The 19,457-nt window shown below is 40.7% G+C and overlaps 1 protein-coding gene across 3 annotated transcripts in view; it reads left to right on the plus strand.

Annotated features, from left to right (window-relative positions):
- Positions 1 to 19,457, plus strand: part of LOC122983827 (calsyntenin-2-like) — a 242,844-nt gene that overhangs the window by 86,020 nt on the left and 137,367 nt on the right. For all 3 annotated transcript variants that reach the window (XM_044353950.1, XM_044353952.1, XM_044353951.1), the window contains exon 2: positions 14,482 to 14,604. In XM_044353950.1, the coding sequence (XP_044209885.1) occupies positions 14,482 to 14,604 (123 nt within the window). The remainder of the gene's footprint in view (positions 1 to 14,481; positions 14,605 to 19,457) is intronic.

The raw sequence follows: 19,457 nt of genomic DNA on the forward strand, positions 1-19,457 counted from the left end.
ACCCCCCTGTTTCACAGCCGGCCCGAGGCACCACATAAACTGGCCAGAACAAAATTCTGCGGGGATCAAAAAGACCTGAAAACTTGTCTCTTTTTCTCACAAAGGAATGCAGGAGTGGTTTAAATCTGCAGGAGTGTTTTACTATGGCCTAGGCCTGTGTTTTATATTCTATAGTTAAAATGTTCTACATCTTAAATTCACTCTATAGGTGTGTTCCCAACTACCTGTTTCGATCCATGTTTTCAGTGTGTGCATAAAAAGCATTAGTGGAAACACCAGAAATTTCAAAAAAGGAATCAAAATCTTACAAAAAGCTTTTTTTATGCGTGGCTGAGGCGGACAAGCCAGCAAAGCAAAAGGTTATAACCAGAGGTTGACTGATAGTGGATTTTAAAAGGCCGATATAATAACGATAGTTTGGAGCAGGAAAAAGCCAATAGCTGATAGCCCGATATCCCTCCTCCATCCTCCCCATGTGCGAAAAAATTAAAGTAATAAATACCTAAATAAATAAATAATCTGGAACTGAACATCAAACTCAAAGTAATAAATACCTAAGTAAATAAATAAATCTGGATCACTGAACATCAAACTCAAAACTCAAACTCAAAGTAATAAATCTAAAATGTCAGTAAAATAAATAATATTTGTGACATCAAAATACTGAGTGAAGTTTAGAAAGAATGAAGAACAGAGACATCATCCACTGCCAGTCATTCATCCTGTCCTCCTCCCTCTGCTGCTGGTTGAGAGGGAGGGGCTACTTTGGGAAGAGGGGGGGGTGTTGCCATCTCAACCGGCAGATAAGTTCACAAGAATTTGCCAAATCTTAAGATTTGTGTCAAAGAAACAGTTTGGTTACATACAAACAGCTTTCATTTTAGCTTGTTCGTAAACAATTTGCTATTAGCGTAACAAGCGTGCTGTGGTCCTATAAAACATACCAGGAGACTGCGGACAGAACAGATGGAAATACATGTTTATGCTTGTCGAACAGGTGGTTTGATAAATTACTTATTGGCTTTTAACTCACAAAGGTTTTATTGCACTGACAGTAACGAGCGTAGTTGTTGTCAACTCGAATAATCTTTGAGTCATCCTCACTTCGCCTGATTCACTTCACTTTGTCCGCTGAAGCCTCTGTGCTCTGCTGTTCACTCTGTGTGTGTATGTGTGTATATGTGTGTGTGTGTGTGTGAGCCCCACCCTCAGTGAAACTAAGAGAGCAACAAAATGTGGTAGAGAGCTCTCAGCATAGATTTTTTCTTTTCATTCGGCGTACGTTCTGTGAAAAAACACTTAGGCACTTCGCCTGAGTCTTATAATGGTGATTACTGACTTTGTGTATGTAGCCTGCATACAAACTGGTGATGTACGTCCCCGCAGGCTGCGTAGCAATTGGCCACGATTGGAGCCAAGTTCTACTGATACCAGTAGTTTGTAAAATGTCCTGTCAGCGCCTATCAGTGCCCTTTATCTATTTATTTTATAAAAATTACAAAGTGATAATGGCCTGCTGTTCATTGTTGTTTACTGGGAAGGAGAGAGAACTAAAGTTAGTTTATGGTTGTTGTTGATTTATTTAGTGTATGAAATCTAGACGTGACTGGCTGTCTGATAGCTGGTAGGTACAGGGAAAACATCCTCCACACACAGGCTCACTTGTTAACAACAGTGATGCTTCTAAACGGGTAAAGCATCAGATGTAAAGAAAGCCTTTGAAAATGTATGTCATACATTTAAGAGTAGAGAGTTAATGTTGATCACACAGCCAGCCAAGCTAAAGTGAATGTGTGTTTAAAGTGGTGGTGTGTTCTATAGTTAGTAACTGTGGAGTTGTTTCATCCAAGTGCTGCTATGACTTGAGGTTGATGTGTCAAGTTAATCTGACCATGAAGTCATTTGCCAGTTTGAGCTGGGGAGAGTGGACTGGCTGCAGGGCCGGTGGAGAATCAAGCCGCTTTGCTCAGAAAACACTGCATATGTCATATTGTCCCATTAGTTTGCCACCTTTTCCCCTGTTACACACAACTGCTATTCACATAGTGTTAGCTATGTTTTTTTTGCTTTTTTACAGTTAGGCCTCTTAGCATTTTAGCCTTTCCACTGTACCTACAGTCGAGATAATATAAATGAAAACCAACATTAATTAGTGCATCATCAGTGGACTGCTAGATGCAGGGAAAAATGTACTCAACAGAAAGCAAACAAAAATGCAGAACATTAAACAAACAAATTAATGAAGTTTAAATAACCATAGCCAAACCAAATGTTGCTGGAGCTTATTGGTACTACAGTTCTGACCAATCAGAAACCAGCCCCACTTTAAGACTTGTCCTCGGTACCCATCCCTAATGGAAACTAGCACTGATTCATGTTTTATTCAAACAAACCTTAATTCACTGTATCTGAATGGAAACATGATATTTGTAATAATTGTAGTTGCTAAATTGTCAAGGTCATGAAATAACCTTGTCCTGAAAGAAGAGGGGATGTGGCGTACTCAATAACTCCACATGTTGTGATCTTGAGATAAATGTACCATCATAGTCGTCACTGGGTAATGTACTCTGAATAGCTTTCACATCATTATCCTAGATGCAGTCGATGTTCAGAATATATGATGTGACTCCTGACCTCTGTCGACACTGTTCTGTGTAGGTGTATCTCTTGACATGTTCCGAGTGCATCTGTGCGTGAGCAAAAGCAGAAAGCTGTAAATGCCACATCTCAAATTGCACATACAATAATGGACCAGGATAATGGCTCTCAAATGACTCACAGAGGGAACATTTGTCACTCTGAAGCCATTTGATAAAGAGGGGTCATGATAGCTGGGGGTAATGGCACCAAAAGTGCATTTTCAGCTCCTATACATCCACTCTTGGTCATTTGGATGGATGCTTTTAGTTTTTAGTTTGTTTTTTTTTTTGTTGTTGCTATGTACCTTAATGCATAACAGTCCTACATTTCCCTCTCTTTGTTTTTCTCGCACTTCCCCAGGAGCTTGAGGGGGGGGGGGGGGGGGGGGGGGGGCGGAGCAGCAGAGTGACTGTGCAGTCAGCCTTTTTCCTATCTCTGCAGGTTAATAAGTCCCCATCTGAAAGTAGTGCAACACATACAGTAACACCATTGCACAGTCACTTACGGCTCAGAGGCAAATTCAGACAATTTGTATAGCGCTTTTCCATTCTCCGCTCTATCTCCAGCTTCTCTTTGCTCGTGTGTTCTGACTCCATAAAGAGGGGAGGTGAGGGAGGTTGCTCTTCAGCTAAGGGAGATGGAAAGCCTGACCTGTGGGCTCTATCATTTGACTGCAGGGACAATGTTAAGGAGTAGAAGGGAGAGAAATGTCAAAAACAAACAAAAACGCCATTGTTCACTGAGGCACAAATAAAGCAGGACTCTGACATGTGTGTCAGCACTTGCCTCCTCTCAGTGTTTTCCTTCTGTCTGTGTAGTGCAGAGCTATAAATGCACCCTTACGAATGCTTCTGCTTTTCTGTGAACCTTTGAGCTTGAATGTTTTTGTGTTTTGTTTACCCCGGTCAGAGCGCTCGCTGGGCGGTTTCGCAGGGCAGCGTCTGCACTCGTAGCTTTAGATTTGTTTGGCTCAGACATTGTGGAGTCCTGCTGAAACACTGCTCTGCTCTCCAGCCGGCCGCTGAATCTCCCCCACCACCCTGATGAGAAATACCACACACACACACACACACACACACACACACACACACACACACACACCAAGCACCAAGGATGCCAGGATCATGGCCAGAATGCACAACCTGCCGTGGGCCACAAAAGCAGCACACACATAGACAGACGTGCACAGGTTTCTATACGTTTTACACACCTACACATTTACACACACACACACACACAGACACACACTCCGGGGGTATTGCAGGGCAGCCTCTGAATTGTTAGGTTATTCCACTCCCAATGGAACCCAAAAAGCACCATGTGATTCTACTTTATCTCAGCGTGCCCAGGGCTACAAAAAGATAATCTCAAGAAACTAAATCCAAACATACAACAGCCACAAAAGGCCAAACAGGGGTGCAACAGGTGAATTATTTTCAGGCCAACTCATGATTTTCAATTACATCCTGGAGGGCATGAGGTTTTTCTTAGATGGGGCGGATGTGTGGAATTTAGTTTCCATTTCATGTCCTCCAAACACTGTTGAGAGATGAGAGGACAGCAGAGGGAGTTCTGTATCGAGCACAGCAGAGGTCAGGGTGTCGCTGCCTGAGAGGGACCGTGTAGGGGCGGCCTCGGTGTGACCCAGATGTTTTGGAAGTACCACAGTTTCCCTTCGCCGTATGCTCTGACTGAGAAATGAACTCGCTTGTATTCTACCCAGGCACAAAAATTCTTTATCGTATTTATTTGTTGAGCCTGGCAGCTGTTGTAGTTTAATCTTTGCTTTTGTTCCCTAGTTGTATTTAACATTGCAAACACTGGCGCGATGGAAAACTAAGCTCAGATTCACTTCTCATCTGCTTTCAAGATCGTAGTTTAGTGAAATAAATGGGAGTTAAGTTGATAGCTACTGCTTGTGGCTATACTGTAAAGATACAGGTTTTTCTGCATAGTCTTTGTTTCCATGGAGTCAAAAGAAAATAGTCAAACAACTTGTGGGAAAAATTGTCAGCAGTACAGAATCATGCAGTCTGCCAACAACTATTCCCCTTCCCAGTCTCCTCAGCAGTCTGTCAATCATGTGACATATTCTTAAAGACCTTTTTGAGAAAATTCTTTCTATTAAACAGAAGAAATTATCTAAAAAAAATTCATAATGAGGTCAGTGCACTTGTAAAGAGGGGGTAGTACTTAGTAACAATTAATAACAATTGTATAATGTCTTCTGTGGATTTAAAGGGAACTTTCCAAAGTCTGAGAAAATCACCCAGATGATGTCATCATGGTAATATTAGATTTGGCTTGAGAATTTGATTTGATTTGATTTTTTTTTTTTTTTTTTTTTTTTTTACAGAAAGCCTGCATTACAAACTGGAGGCATGGGATTTTAATGATGTGGGTAATTAGCAGGCACGGAGGGAGTGAGTTGGATTATGGGAATTGTAGAATTCAGTGTTTTTGAAACTTGACATGTTAAGTCACCCCGTCTCTATGGAAGTTCAATGCTAAATCACTGGAGCAACTCTTTAATAACCATGAGGCTGTATAGATTCAGCTTGTATATTTTATAAATTAGCAGTAAAAATAAAAATTTCATGCATGGTGTCATGTCAGTTTATTAGCTTGCAGTCTTCATGTGTTACCCTTTAGTCTAACTGATCTCATGTCAAAGTCAATGTTAGGAACTTGAGGACTCAATGTATCTTGACGAGAAATCTACTTAGAAAGCTTTTATATTTAATAAAGTCCTCTCCTGGCAGATGGTTCCTGTCAGCTTGATCTGTGAAGTACGAAGCCAGCGCACCGAGTGGAAAGAAGATTAAAGTTTGCAAAGATCTCCAAGGTTCAAAGTATACACAGATCTACGACGATGGAGTGGTTGAGAGGAAAGAAAAAAGAGAACTGAGACACGTCCCTTGGCGTTTGTAGAGCAGGGATGTTTCTCGGTGATTCGCAGTGACCCGTTGATGGACATCTCCGAGCCTCTCCAAGCTGGCATGAGCTCCCAGATTGCCGTGTAGCTGTAATTGCCTGTTGGTCGTAGTAATGGCTAACTGTCTCTGCTACGTGTACTTTTCATTATGCTGATGTATTCATCACAGCCCCGTTTGTTGACCTTATCAATCAGAGTTTAATTTCCTACAGATTTCTTTTTAATTACAACTGTTTCTCTTCCTCCCTTGTCCCTCCGGGGCCTGTTCAGATTGCAGCACCCGCCCGTTAGGAGGTGGCACCCGGCAGCACAGTTACGGAGGCACACCATCGCCTGGTCAGAGATTAATCAGCCGTTATAGCGCCTCTGCCATGCTCAGAGCCTCAAGTCAAATCCACGACTCCCTGCTTAATTGGCAGTGAAATGGCGGAGGGAGATAGTCCTGCTGACCAGCAGCCAGCAGTAAAGGGCAGCCGAGCTCCAGCGTTCACCTTTCAGCTGTCACACAACCTGATTATATTAGCCTGTACAGGTTTGATAAGTGTATCCCTCAACCCCTGTAATTAAATTGATTTGAGGAACAAAAATTGTTCAGTGGCCTTTAACTCCACTCATTTGTGAAAAGACAAAATTAAAAGGAAGTGCTTATTATTGAAATGTACTAGTAATACATTTTATTAATATAGTTGCTACATATTTAATACACCAAGAGCAGAAAATATACAACAGCTGAAGGCAATAAAAGATTCAGTTGCTTTTCATTAAACGCAAAATGAAGAAAAGTTAAGTTAAAGGTTAAAATGAAGTTACAATCTTTCTGAGAGAATTTATGTAAAGTAGAAGAATTTTCGGCTAGTCTGCCTTGAAGCAAGTTAACAGAATTCACCCCACTGCTTTTCCTCTGTGTGACACAGTGGAAAAAGGTCATGGTATTTGAATCCCAGCTCAGGTCTAAATAAGCAAACACAAGAATCTCGTATGAGCAGTTTCCTCCGCTTGTTAACAGATGGAACACAGAATGGTGTGTTTGATCCCTGCACTGTCCTTAAGATGTAAAAAGCCCTTGCATCTCAGTTAGTTGTATTCTGCCAAGCAGCCACAAGATTTTATAAGATGCTGGAAAATTGACCTCCCTCCATTCACAAACAGAGGTTATCGCGTGCCATTTACTGAGTGCTTTTAGTAGCCAATGAAGGTGTTTGCTTTTAAAAATTGGGGTCACTTGGAGTGCAGCTCATGCCTTTTTTCTCACATGTGTTTCCTGATTTTTTTTTTTTTTTAAACACACATCCTATTAGAGGCTGTTGGAAGCCTGAAGGCTGTGCCGTAGATGAGCACTACGCAGTTCAATCAAACTGTCGTGAGGACAAATCTTCTCATTGGGGTGAGTCGTTACCACACAAAACTAGAAGACTTTCAGCAAATAGAGCAACTCCTGGAAATGCTTCTTTCTGACTCTACCAGGAGAGTGAAATTAAAGTGCATGATGAACCAGATTTTCGGCCTCGTGAACGCCTGCAAACCTTACTAAATCCTGGCAGTTAACGGCTGTTTACAGCGTGTGAATTCCGCATTCGCCTGTGCTATAAATTGGATCGAATCACTGGCAGCAAGGGGAGGAAGAGGAGGGAGGTGGAGGGCAGAGCGGTGGAGTGCAGGTGTGAATGACTATAATTAGCATCTGAATAGCAGTGAAACCTGGCCCGGCTAGAACTTGCCTCACTCAGATATTCAAGCATCGGATGAAACCACAGACTTCAGCCCCGTTTATACCTGGCATTAACATGCATCTTGGGTGATCCGATCACAAGTGGACAGCTCTAAGTACAGGTGTAAACGCACCCAAGATGCACTGAGGACGGATTGAGATCCGATCACTTAGAACACATTTGGAGGTGGTCTGGGCCGCATGTGGCCACAGTCTTTTAGTGTAAATGAAATGCCTCCTCAAATCGACAGAATAGAAATTAAACCAAAACCAGGAACTAACTTGTTTTTCGTTTGTCTGTCTAAAAAAAATATTTCAGAAGCTAAACGTTGCCGGATAGTTGGAGACGCATGTGGAGACACATGTTAATGTCAGGTGTAAACAGACACACTTAAAGCTGTCCAATTGTGATCGGATCACCCGAGACACATGTTAATGTCAGGTGTAAACAAGGGCTTTTTTAAAACCTTTATTCAAACAGCTGAGTTTCTCGGAGAGTGATGAAAAAAATCACTTGTGATTGGTTGGTAGATCTATTGCTATTGGTCACCAATAGGGCCATTATAATAAAGGCTTGGGTAAAGATCCTCACCCCCTTACAATCCGTAGGTGATTTGATCATTTTTAACAGGGGGGAAGGTCCAATGGGAGGGTTAGGGTTAACACTAACCCTAGGACTGCAGGATTTTCATATAGGCCTAGCCTAATTCTTGATATTATAATTGCAATTATAATTTCAATTAAATAGAACTGCTATTAGGCTAAATACATATTTTGTGTTGGCCTATTCTTTAACTGGATGTGGACATTGAGCATTTTAAAAAAAATTTTAAAAACACACCATAGTTTTGATGGTATAAACTTTACCTTGAATTATGTAACTGTGGCAGCTGAGCGGTGCGGTCAGCTCCAATCCCAGGTTACCCCAAACATCCATAGTAAAAACTATATCTGTAGTCATGTCTCCCCTAAAATACTCTGTTACAGAGGTGGCTTGGTCTGGGGGTGTATTTTCAGCAGCACAGATGCTACTGAATGATCATAGAAATAGGAATACTACGGGCAGTAGCGTGTCTCTATGATCCTCTTTCTCTTCTGCGACTACATGTTGCTACTTTTCACTTTGATCATGAGGGTGACACAACTCTATAGAGTATATAGGCTACAATATAGTATAGAATTGAGTATTTATAGTATATAGTTTAGAGAATATTATAGATCTAAGACAAAAACCAAGAGGAGGGTGAAACTGAGAGAGAAAGGCGCAGTTACAAATCTGTCTTCTACTTCAGCACCACGGACAGCGCCATGGATTTATTAATACACAGCACAGTTAGCCTACTGATATTTCAGAGTCATGGTCAGAGCCATAGATTCTAACTTGCACAAACCTCAGTCATAAAAGATCAATGAGTCAGGTAGACTAGACTAACATATTCAACTAAACAACCCCTCTGCCCTTGCACTCCCTCTGCCACTAGGGGATGGAGAGGGGGGGTAGAAGGTTAAAAAGGGGGATGCATTCTGGTCATTTTGCTAATAAGGTGGATGGCATTCCCCCTCAAATCGCCCACTGCTTACAATAATAATAATAAATATAGCCACAAACAGCATCGAGGTCCAAGCAGATTGGGAGCATTTGGATGCTTGTTTCTTATTTAATTGTTAATGAAATGTGGTTTTCATGAATGCAAGCTGAAATAATGAGATTTTGTGAAGGGTGGGTCAAGGTGAGAGTCAGATCAGAAGATCAGAACTGATTCTGATCTTAAGCTGTTATCAGGAAACACAAAATGCTGATTCAACATTCATCTGACTGATCCATCTAGAAGTCAAACTGTTGTCTTGAATTGGATTTAAGTTTGGGCAAATGAATCCCCCATTAGTCAGTTTTGTTATTTTGTTATATTACAAACATTAATATATATTGAGGACTATAAAGACAGTGTTAGAATAGAGATTTGTTTTTAAGATAGAGACTAGTTGGTCCATCTATCATCATTATGATCATCGTAAGGCCTACTTTTATTCAAATATTGTTAATATTTAAAAGAAATAGGTAAATAAATATTGTTAATATTTATGTACCTAATTTTTGTGCACTTGTTTCAGCTCAGTGTAGAGAAATCCACCCATATGGACAACCACCTTACTGTGCATATCTATGACATCACTGTCAACACCACGTCTCCATGATGTGCCCGCCCTATGACAAAACTAGTAGTTTCAGGGGGTCTACCAACCCCAAAATCCTAGGGAAAACACTGTCAATCATCATTATTAAATGTTAGAAGGATGATCAATGATTAATCTATAGAGCTCATATTGAAACAGACTTTACAAAGCGCTTCGCAATTCAGGAACAAATGAAAAGCTCATTAACAGGGAAGTAGTGGCTTTAATGAAATTTAATCATTTATATGTTGACGCTGTTTGGATACTCTGAACTGTTTGTTGGTCTGAATTCTGATTCTGCAAAAAGTAAATAATAGTCATTTTTACTCAGACAAATGACTTTTGTGCTTGGACAAACGAAAGGTAAATTTATTAGTCCGAAGGACAAGTGCCTCACAAAATTAATGTCAAGCACTGGTAGGTCTCACAGGCAGCTGGAAAACAATTAAATGAGTATGTTATGAATAAAAAACAGAAATAGCCTAGCTAATTCACTGTAAAACATTTGTAGTAAAAGTAGAAAAAAACGAAATCATAGCAAAAGTTACTTACATAGAATGACATCATTATCCACACTGTGCAAATCCGGACTTGCATCTAGAGCTACCACCAAATAAGACGTGACTGCCTCATTGCAAGCCCAGTCTGTGAAAACAAAATGTAAATAGATCAGAGAACGTATATATTTAATTTTACACAGCAGAATGGATGTAGCCTATTCTTTTAATCTTACCCTTGCTCTGGTTCATAGCGCCTGCAATTTGCTTCAGAGTTGTGAAGATGCACCATTTCCTATAAAATACAAGACAAGTCACTTTTGTGAACAAATATATCCAAGTTTAAGCAGTTTGTAGGCACATTTAATCACTGCAAACCTTGTCACCAAATATATTCTTAATGTAATTTTGCACCCAATTGAGTGCCCGTCTTCACCTCTTCATCTCCTCCAAACTGGTGCTGCAGTTTACTTTGGCTTTCAAAGCAGCCATCCTCTCCATGGACAGAGGGAGAGAAAGGGAGAATTACAATCCTGTATTAATGTGACATCATGAATAAAGTCACTAAATGCCCCATGCTAGCAAACACAGCTATACAGCAGCCCTGTGACACACACAGGCCTGGACACACGTCTCCCCTAATTAGTTTGACTAGCTGAGTCTTCCTGTGATCGCTTATTTTTTTATTGTACTGTAGAATATCCCACCGTACATGTGTCGTCCTTACAGCGCAGTTGCCCCGAATCAGGAGTCTACTTAACGACAGGACCATTTAGACAACAGAGTCCTGTGCAGCTGAACCCAGTCTGAGGGAAAAGTCAGAAACTGGGCCCTGACCAGCTAACTAATGTAACTTTTGTAACGTCAAGCACCGTTTTCTAAATTTAGATTTGTCCTCTATAAAAGTATTTACGAGATGTGCAACGTGGAAGAAGAGGGGCACTTGCCGTCTGCTTCTCTTCAAATGTCTTGTGGCTAGATGATAGCCTGCTGCATATATAAAAAAAAAAAAAAAAACATACCTAGACAGGAAGTGCTCATCAATTAAAAACTGCCTGATTACATTAGGTTGGATTCACTCAATATTCTCTCTATTTGGTATTACATAAACATGATTTATGATGTGCTTATGTGTTATTTAACTAGAGTAAGTGGATTTTATTTTATATTTACTTAAATAATTGGCACAAAATCAAGGACACAATTATACTGAATATATTTACCTAATACATTATTTCAAAATGTATGACCACAGAATCATTTATTACAGTGCATAGAATATTTACTTACATATAGTCTATAACTATACTAAACCTGATCCATTTATACCAGAGACCTTCTTAACATGGAGTTAGTATCTTTTAGAAAAAGGTGTAACCTCTGCACCAGTACTAAGGTGAGTCAAAATTCCCCTACTATTCTGATTTGCATTTGTATATCTCAAAGCATATTTATTTACATGTGAAAGCCTCCTCTAGACCTAGAGGCTGGGGGGGGGTCAACTGCCAAGCTTCTCAGGCTTGTAAAACTGCCAAACAATCGAAACCCCACGTCAGTTTCTGGCAGTTCCTGGTAGTTTTTTGTGCTGCCTACAAATTCCTGTTTGTTAACCTGCACTTCCACAGCAATTTACAGTGCTGCTTACTGATGAAAATCCCACTTTTCATGCACTGTGATGCAGACAAATTTGGCCGTGTTTGGCGTCATGTTTCCCTTCTTATTGATTAGAGGATTAACTGTGTTTAGTTTTGATTCAAGTCGCCATGGAGGAGTATGTAGCTAATCACTTAGTGTCAAGCCATTAGAGCTTGCAGCCGGGGGGTTTCGATCGTGGTAAGCGGCTACGATGTTTCCCCCGGGAGTGTCAGGAACTGATGGTCTGTCTCGTTCATTTCTCCACCCCTCGCCCCTCCTCCTCAACCTTTGATAGCTTGCGTCGTTTGCAAGAAGAGAGGAGCTTGTCCATCCATTTTATGATAATGACTCAGTTGCGTGTCTCAAGCTGTCAATACATGGACTCCATTCTATTAAGATGGCGTCAATGTTGTATGTCTTACTAGTGATGGGATGAGCAGCGGCCGTGGGTTGGCGGGGTGGGGTTGACATGTAGGTGGCACCCCTATTAAGACACTGCGGAGATTACTGGAGGTGGAGGCTCCTTTTTAATGCCCTCATCACTCCTGGTGAAAAACCATTCCATCCTACACACACACGGAGAGCGGCGAGGCTTTGAGATGTCGTTAACCCCACAACGGCAGCACAACCAGGCCGTTCTGACTGATGGAAAGATGCATTCAATCTTGTGTATTGGTAATATCATAAAGGTCACCAATGTGGAGACATCAGACTTAATTGTGATGTTCGGTTGTTTAACACCTTCATTACACTGTAGATGTGTTGTGTATTTTGCGACAAGTGAAAGCCTCCATTTTCACCGCAGTATCATAGCATGGCAGCTGGATCACTTTGTGCTCCCACAATAGAAAATTTTGGTAATGCTGATAACGGAACACTTAGGTCAGCCTGACACAGTGTTAAGTAGTCACGGTGAGTGGCACAAACTGTGGCATCAAGGATTTAAAGGTCAACAGGGCTCCTAAGCTGTGAGACGACTGAATACAAAGCCCTTTAAATTCTCCAGACTCCTCATTAGCTGTCACGCATTGTGCTCAAATAGTGTTATACCCTGTATTACACATTTATTGGGGTTATGCACTTGTCCCGAGTTGGAGCAGCAGATTAGCTTTTTTCATCTGCTTTCAAATTTCTCACTTTCTATCTTTCTTTTCATGATAACACACCTCCAGTGGGTAATGTTCTGCTAAAAGGTTTGGTTGTTTTATATCCGGAGCCAGATATGAAACGAGTTTCGGGGTGCAAATTGTTCTGTACCTGTCTCACAACAAAATGTTCCCAAAAGATCATTCTTTGACAGTCTTGTCTCTCTTGGCTTTAGCTTTGGCAGCTAATCATGTTTTCCCTTGAAATTCCTGCACAGCACCATCAGCAAGCTGTTAATTTCTAAAATGACATGGTTTGGCATTTAAAGTTGAAATCCAGTATCATTTTACCCCTTACTGTTGTAGCAAACATACATATTTATCGCATCCTAATAGACTAATGTCTTCCCATCTATCTGCGCCTGTAAATGATCTCCTCTTACTGTATCAGGGCCGAATCGTTAGCGATGCTTTCTGGGCTGACACTCATGAATATGCATCACTGTAGTGTTAGCATGTTTTTTTTTTCCAGTTCTCACTAGCTTCTTGCTGCTTCCCACAGTCCTCAAAAACATAATTACAAAACTTGTAAAAATCAAAAATCAATCAAGTTTGGCTCTTTATCATATTTACAGTACATTTATAAGCATGTTTTATAGGCTTCGAGTGTGTCGCTGTTGCTAATCAAACTTCTAACATTTCTAGAAAAAAAAAATATGAAAAGAAGAGGAGGTCAAGAGATTGGCTCTCGTGTATTTTAGGGTGATTTAGTGCTGTTAAGTCAAATATGAAGTGCAGTGAAAACAGATAATCACATTAAAAAAATGCAGTTGCATTTTTTTTCGCAACAGTGTTCTGTGAGTACTCACATATAAAGTATGATGTCTGGTAACATTTTTCTGTCTTGGTCAATGGGAAAGTACACATTTTAGCATTTCCACATGGCTTTTACTGGCATTCAATGCATAACTGAAGTGGTCTGTTACAATGATTGCTTGATTAGCACTTAGAAAGTCCTTTTTCTATGGTTTCCTTTCGCTGAATTGAGAGTAATTATTGCTTATGGACTTCGCTCCCCATTAAACCACATATTTCCGAAGCAAATTTTCCCTGGGGACCTTAAATTACAAGCTTGCATTGTGTCATTTTCAATCCACCAACTTGAACTGTGAGAGGACAAAATGTAATTTGTGGCTTTCTGGCCCAGCTAAAAGGGACTCAGAAGGACATGAGGATTCCAGTTTCTTCTCCGGACCCCTCTCGCCCCCCTCTCTCTTTTTCTTTTGACAGTAAGATATAAACAAATGGCGAGTGGCTCGGCACATTGCCACACACAGCCCAGGGGGCTGTTACTCAATTATGGCCCTTAATCAGGCCCTCAGCTCATGAACTTTGTTTTGACTTGGCCTTGAATACAGTCCTCTGCTGGCAGCGCAGTGGTGGTCATTGATCAAGCATGGCACAGTGCTTGGAAACCTGCAGGGAATGTTTGAAAGAAGAAAAGAACAAAACACAGAAAAGAGGTAGCAGAGGAGATTAGTAAAATGACGATGTCTTCTAGACATGGAGGCTGGAGGAGCTTTGCCAAGAACAGAAAAACAAATGTGTGTGAATTCTTGCAGCAGCACAGAGCACATGTGTGCATGTCAAGGTTAAGTTTTTTTTTTTTTTTGTCTGGCAGACATTTCAGGCGAAATGAAATGGAAGATGTACAGTATTTCTCAGCATGTGAAGACAGTTCTGTTGCATCTTGTAGCAGAAGTATTTTACTAACACTTCACTCTTTGCTCTCTATCTCCTCAGTGAATAAACACAAGCCGTGGATTGAGACATCATACCATGGGGTGATCACTGAAAACACTGACATCGTTCTGCTTGATCCTCCTCTGGTGGCCCTGGACAAAGATGCACCCATCCCTTATGCAGGTACGGTACATTTCAACCCTAATGGCTGTCAGCTGGAGCATGATCATAGCAACAGGGCTAAAGCCGGGCTAACTCAGACCAAATGGAGGCAGTCAACAATGACTCAGGTGTTAATCCACACAGGGAGGCATCGCTGCAGGATATACTTACACTAAGGATATAAACCATATAAAGCTGTCATGTGATATCACTGTGAAGGGGCTTAAATTGGCTTCATGTACTATAACTGCTGCACCACAGCTTTTTTTTTTCTTAGCGTTAACCTTGCTCTGTGTTCCAACCATTTAATCCAATAATTCCCAGTGAGCACACATCACATACAGCACTCATATTTCATATTTGTTTAGAGTGGAAAGTGTCCCAAATAAGCCCCATGGTGGCTGAGGACAACACACGGGGAAAACAAAAAAAAAAAAAAAGAAGACTCAAACCGGATTAGATTCTTCCCACTGTGTGACCATTCCAGCTTGTCTAAAGGGTGCCAGCTCTCTTGTGGGAGGACGTTAGCTGGAGGCTGTTGGCGAGCCCAGCCAGCCTATCTCCCGCCAGGCTGCTAATGTGGCCAAGGCCCTAGCACGAGGTGGGAGCCCACTTGCTGAGGCCCTTGAGCTGGGCTGGATGGATGGATAGAGAGAGAGTGTGTGTGTGTGTGTGTGTGTGTGTGTGTGCAAGTGTGCATGTGTGTATGATTACCAAAACATTTTCTTCCACTGTCTGCTGTACTGTGTGTATGTATGTGTGTGTGCGTATATTGTGGCATGGCCTGAGGGGGCTCACTGTAATGGCCACCCTACAGGGAGAAAGAGAGAAAATGATGAGACAGTAGGGAGGGTTAGCTGGCTGACCAGCATATGTCCTCTGGCTCTCCATATACTGACAACGACACGATGAGGATGTACACACACACACACACACACGCACACACAGCAGGCAGAGCACATGGGTATTCCTAGATTTCATAAGTGAAGGTACTGGGAGACGGAAAAATTCTCACTAAATTATTAATAAACAAGAACATTAACATCACCAGCGTCTTATTGCAGTCTGCTTCTCTTTTTGTGCTATCTCTATAACTTCATATTTCCTCTCTTGCCACTCTCTTGTTTCTTCTCATCGCCTCTTCCTCTTTTTTTTTTTTTTGTATCTCACCCCTCTTCCATTGCACTTTTCAGCTACCCCAACAAAGCCACACACACACACACACCGCACAAGTCACCCTCTTTTCTCTGCCAGTTAAAGCAATGGTGTCCAACCAGGCAGACACAGTTCAGGGCAGAGACAGTTACTCGGTAATTAGCTGAAGCGAATCCTGCCGTCTTCCACCAAATTGCTGGGCGGAGTGGCAGGGCAGTGCACAGGTAGCGGTTAAGCCTCATTAATTAAGTCAGCCAGGTTTTAATTACAGTGCATCCATGACACAGACACGCAGTGTCTGACTGACGGCGGTTATGCTGCCGAAGTGATGATGACAAGAACCTTAGAAAAGCTATAATTTGTAAGGAAATCACCACCTGCTGCAGTATATTCATTCATGCAGCGTGACAATATTTTGCTTATACATATACTGTATATCCAACATTCATTTCAATGTAGAGTAGATGTTAATATAAAAATGCGCATGATTTTAAAAGATGAATTTTTCATCTGTGCTCACCTGAAAGCATATCATAAGTCACTCCATTTCAATATTTAAAAGTAAAACGCCAGTGTAAACCCACAGTGTTTCCCTGCTAGTCTTTGTTTACATGACTCCAAACCTGTCCAGTAATCCTCTCGGACTGCTGAGCAGGGTGCAACAGTCACCACACTCACCGATCTGGAACAACAGGGCACTGTTGTGCCCGAAAGCTGGCTGAGACTGACATCAGCCATCACTTTGGCGCTACAGCAGTTCACAAGCTTCAAAATCACGTAGACAGAATGTCGGGAGGAGTGAAAAGCACCAGTATAGATACACTGTTTTATGCATGGTTTTGTCTGACAAAGTGTAGGCATTTTGCTCTAAGAAACAACGAAAATAAAAAAGGTTGCTATATGCTACAGAAAAGAACATCAAAAAAGCACACTTTGGTATACATCTTTAGCTTTCTGGTATACCTAAGCCTATATTTTATTCATGAAGGGTTACTTAGGTGTATGAACAAAACTTGTCTGTAGCTTTTTCCTCTGTCAAGTCTGTCATAACACATAGGGTCAAATCCATAAAGAATGGATTGCGCCTACTAATAGCACCATGAATTGTGCAGCATTTGCACCCACAATCTGCCCCGTTTTAAGGTCTTATTCACAAAAGATTTTGCACTAATGAAATACTGGTGCAAACACGCCCATGAAGTTTTGCAGCTGAGTGCAATTTGCCTTTGTTTTGCGTCTGTTTGAGTGGACGGAGCAGTTTCCAGTGTTTTAGACTTTTGTTCACATTTCAGCACACAGATTGGATTTCATGTAATTTGCTTCTTTTACTTCTCTATTTTTGCATCTATACCTAAATGTCCATCAAAATAGGCACATCTGAAACATGTTAGATTAATGTCTGAATCTTCCAATAATGTTGATCAGGTGTCACTGAATGTATCCTTGATTTCACAGAAACATCAGAACTGATGTTCTGTTTGTTGCCCACAGCTGGCTGTGTGTCACAGCTGGCTGCAGCATCACACAGCAGCTGAAACGATAAGTGCGTCTCTAGCTGAGAAAGAGGCTGTACGCATTTATGCACGCAGTACAGCAGCGGCAACTTCATCAACACTGGATCGATCAGGATCTGATGGTAATTAATGTTCTGTGTTCTGCTCATAGACTGTATGAAAATAGGGACGTAGTCACCCATTGTTTTGTGGACTGCCGTTTTGAAGCTTTGAGTTTAGCAATTCGACTGTCGCCATCTTTGATTTTTGGAGCCAGAGGTGACCATATTTGGAAGAGCGGGTAGAGCTGACTCTAGCTGCTAGCTTGGTTAGTACAGTGCATTTACAGTCTATGGTTAACTGTGATAATGCTAATGCTAATTTTTGCTAGCGAAAAACAGGCCTAAAATCATTAAAACTAAATGTACTTACCGGAAAAACTGAATATCCGACTCCTTAAAGGGTCTTTTAGGACAACCAAACACTGAACAAGACTTTTTAGGTTAAATTCTCATTGGTCGATTAATCGCCGAGTTACTTTCATAAGGAGAAAAGTGCTACATCAATAGCCTTCCAGGATTAATCCATCATTTCCTCCTCCTTCTTGGTGGTGTATTCAAAGCCCCCCTGTTGTTTTCACAACTTTGATCTCGTCCAGCCTAATGGAGAATACAACCTACAGGAATACAGTTTTCTTATTTTATGCTGTTAAATTAGCAAAGACCTTGAATGGAGAGAGATTTGTTTCATAATGATTTGTGTGGACAGATTGACAATCTGAGTGTAAATATGTAAATATATGAAACACCTTCCACAAATACAAAAAAAAGATTTGTAAACTCAAAAAAATATTATATTATTAAAACAGATCTGCCAATACACAAACAAATTCCACAAATAAAAAAAAAAATCTGTGAATACATCAAATTAATTTACAAATAAATGAAAAGCATTTGTTACTATGTTCCTAACATTCACAACTTTCCAACAGGCATTTGAAAGTTTTTATTTGTGAATCGAAAAAACATTTGTGGATCTCAGTTCTACCCTTGTGGATTTGCTTTTTACACACACAGAGTTTTGAGACAAACAGTCTGCCAGTCTGAATTAAATTCCACTTGTATCACTCGGCCATTTTCGGATAGCAAGTGATCGCCTGCTGACAACATCATTTCCACATTACAAAGTAAGAGCATGCAATCTTTCTCTAAGCTGTTTTTTTTGTTGCTTTTTTAAATAATCAGCGATAAGTAACATGCATTCATTGTTTTTTGTTAATCTCATACAGTGAGTATTAGTGTGTTTATTTGTTCTATGTATATTATCTAGCTCACACTTTCGTATACATTTCTGTTTGAGTATGAAAGGCACGAGGATGCTTGTGGGCAACGTTCAGTTCTCTAAAGTGGTGGCTTGGCTGCTTCCTCAGTTAGCAGTTATCAGCCACCTCATCCATTATATTTTTCATTTATTCTTTCAGGTGGGTAAAAGTCAGAAAGCACTTCACATCTTATTAGCAGTGCACTCTTACTAATGTAGTTGTAATGTCTGTGTTGAACTGCACCGTGTTTAATTAGGTTACATTGTTTCAGTGAGGCTACGTTAAGATATGACAAGTGACAACATCCTGGTTGAAGTCTTTGATAGAATGTCTGCTGAGGTTGATAGTTGCTTTTGTTTAGAAATGTTGTATTGTAGTTTTATTGTTCATTGTTAATATGTAGATTATGCTAACATTAGCTACTAAACTGGCATCTGTGGGCTAGGGGAACGGAAGAAGGGTGCAGGATTTTATACATTGTAAATATGATTAAGATGCATTGTAAACAGACCAGAAGTCAAAATAATCCTACCAATCCAACCTGTAAAGAGGGCCACTGTAGAAGATGCTGATGACTGATATCCAGACATCTCTCCACAACCTCTCAATGCTAGTGTAATCACAAGAGAATTATGGGGTTTAAGATTTAGACATTTTCAGCACAGCATTTAAAAGATGACTACTTTTATCTACCATTTTATCATTAAACAATAATAAAAAAAAATAAATAAAAAATGAACACAGCTATTCATAAAACAGAATGAATACAAATGCAAACTATAAGTGTACCTACATGTGATCTAAGCCATACAGTCTATAGAGTGTATGGGTTGCACCAGCATTGAAAGGTTGTGGAGAGATGTCTGGAGCAGCGTTATTAGAGACAGGTTAGTTGCTTGTCAGTC

Source organism: Thunnus albacares, chromosome 6 (genome assembly GCF_914725855.1).
Source record: "Thunnus albacares chromosome 6, fThuAlb1.1, whole genome shotgun sequence".
In the NCBI taxonomy this organism is placed as follows: Eukaryota; Metazoa; Chordata; class Actinopteri; order Scombriformes; family Scombridae; genus Thunnus; species Thunnus albacares.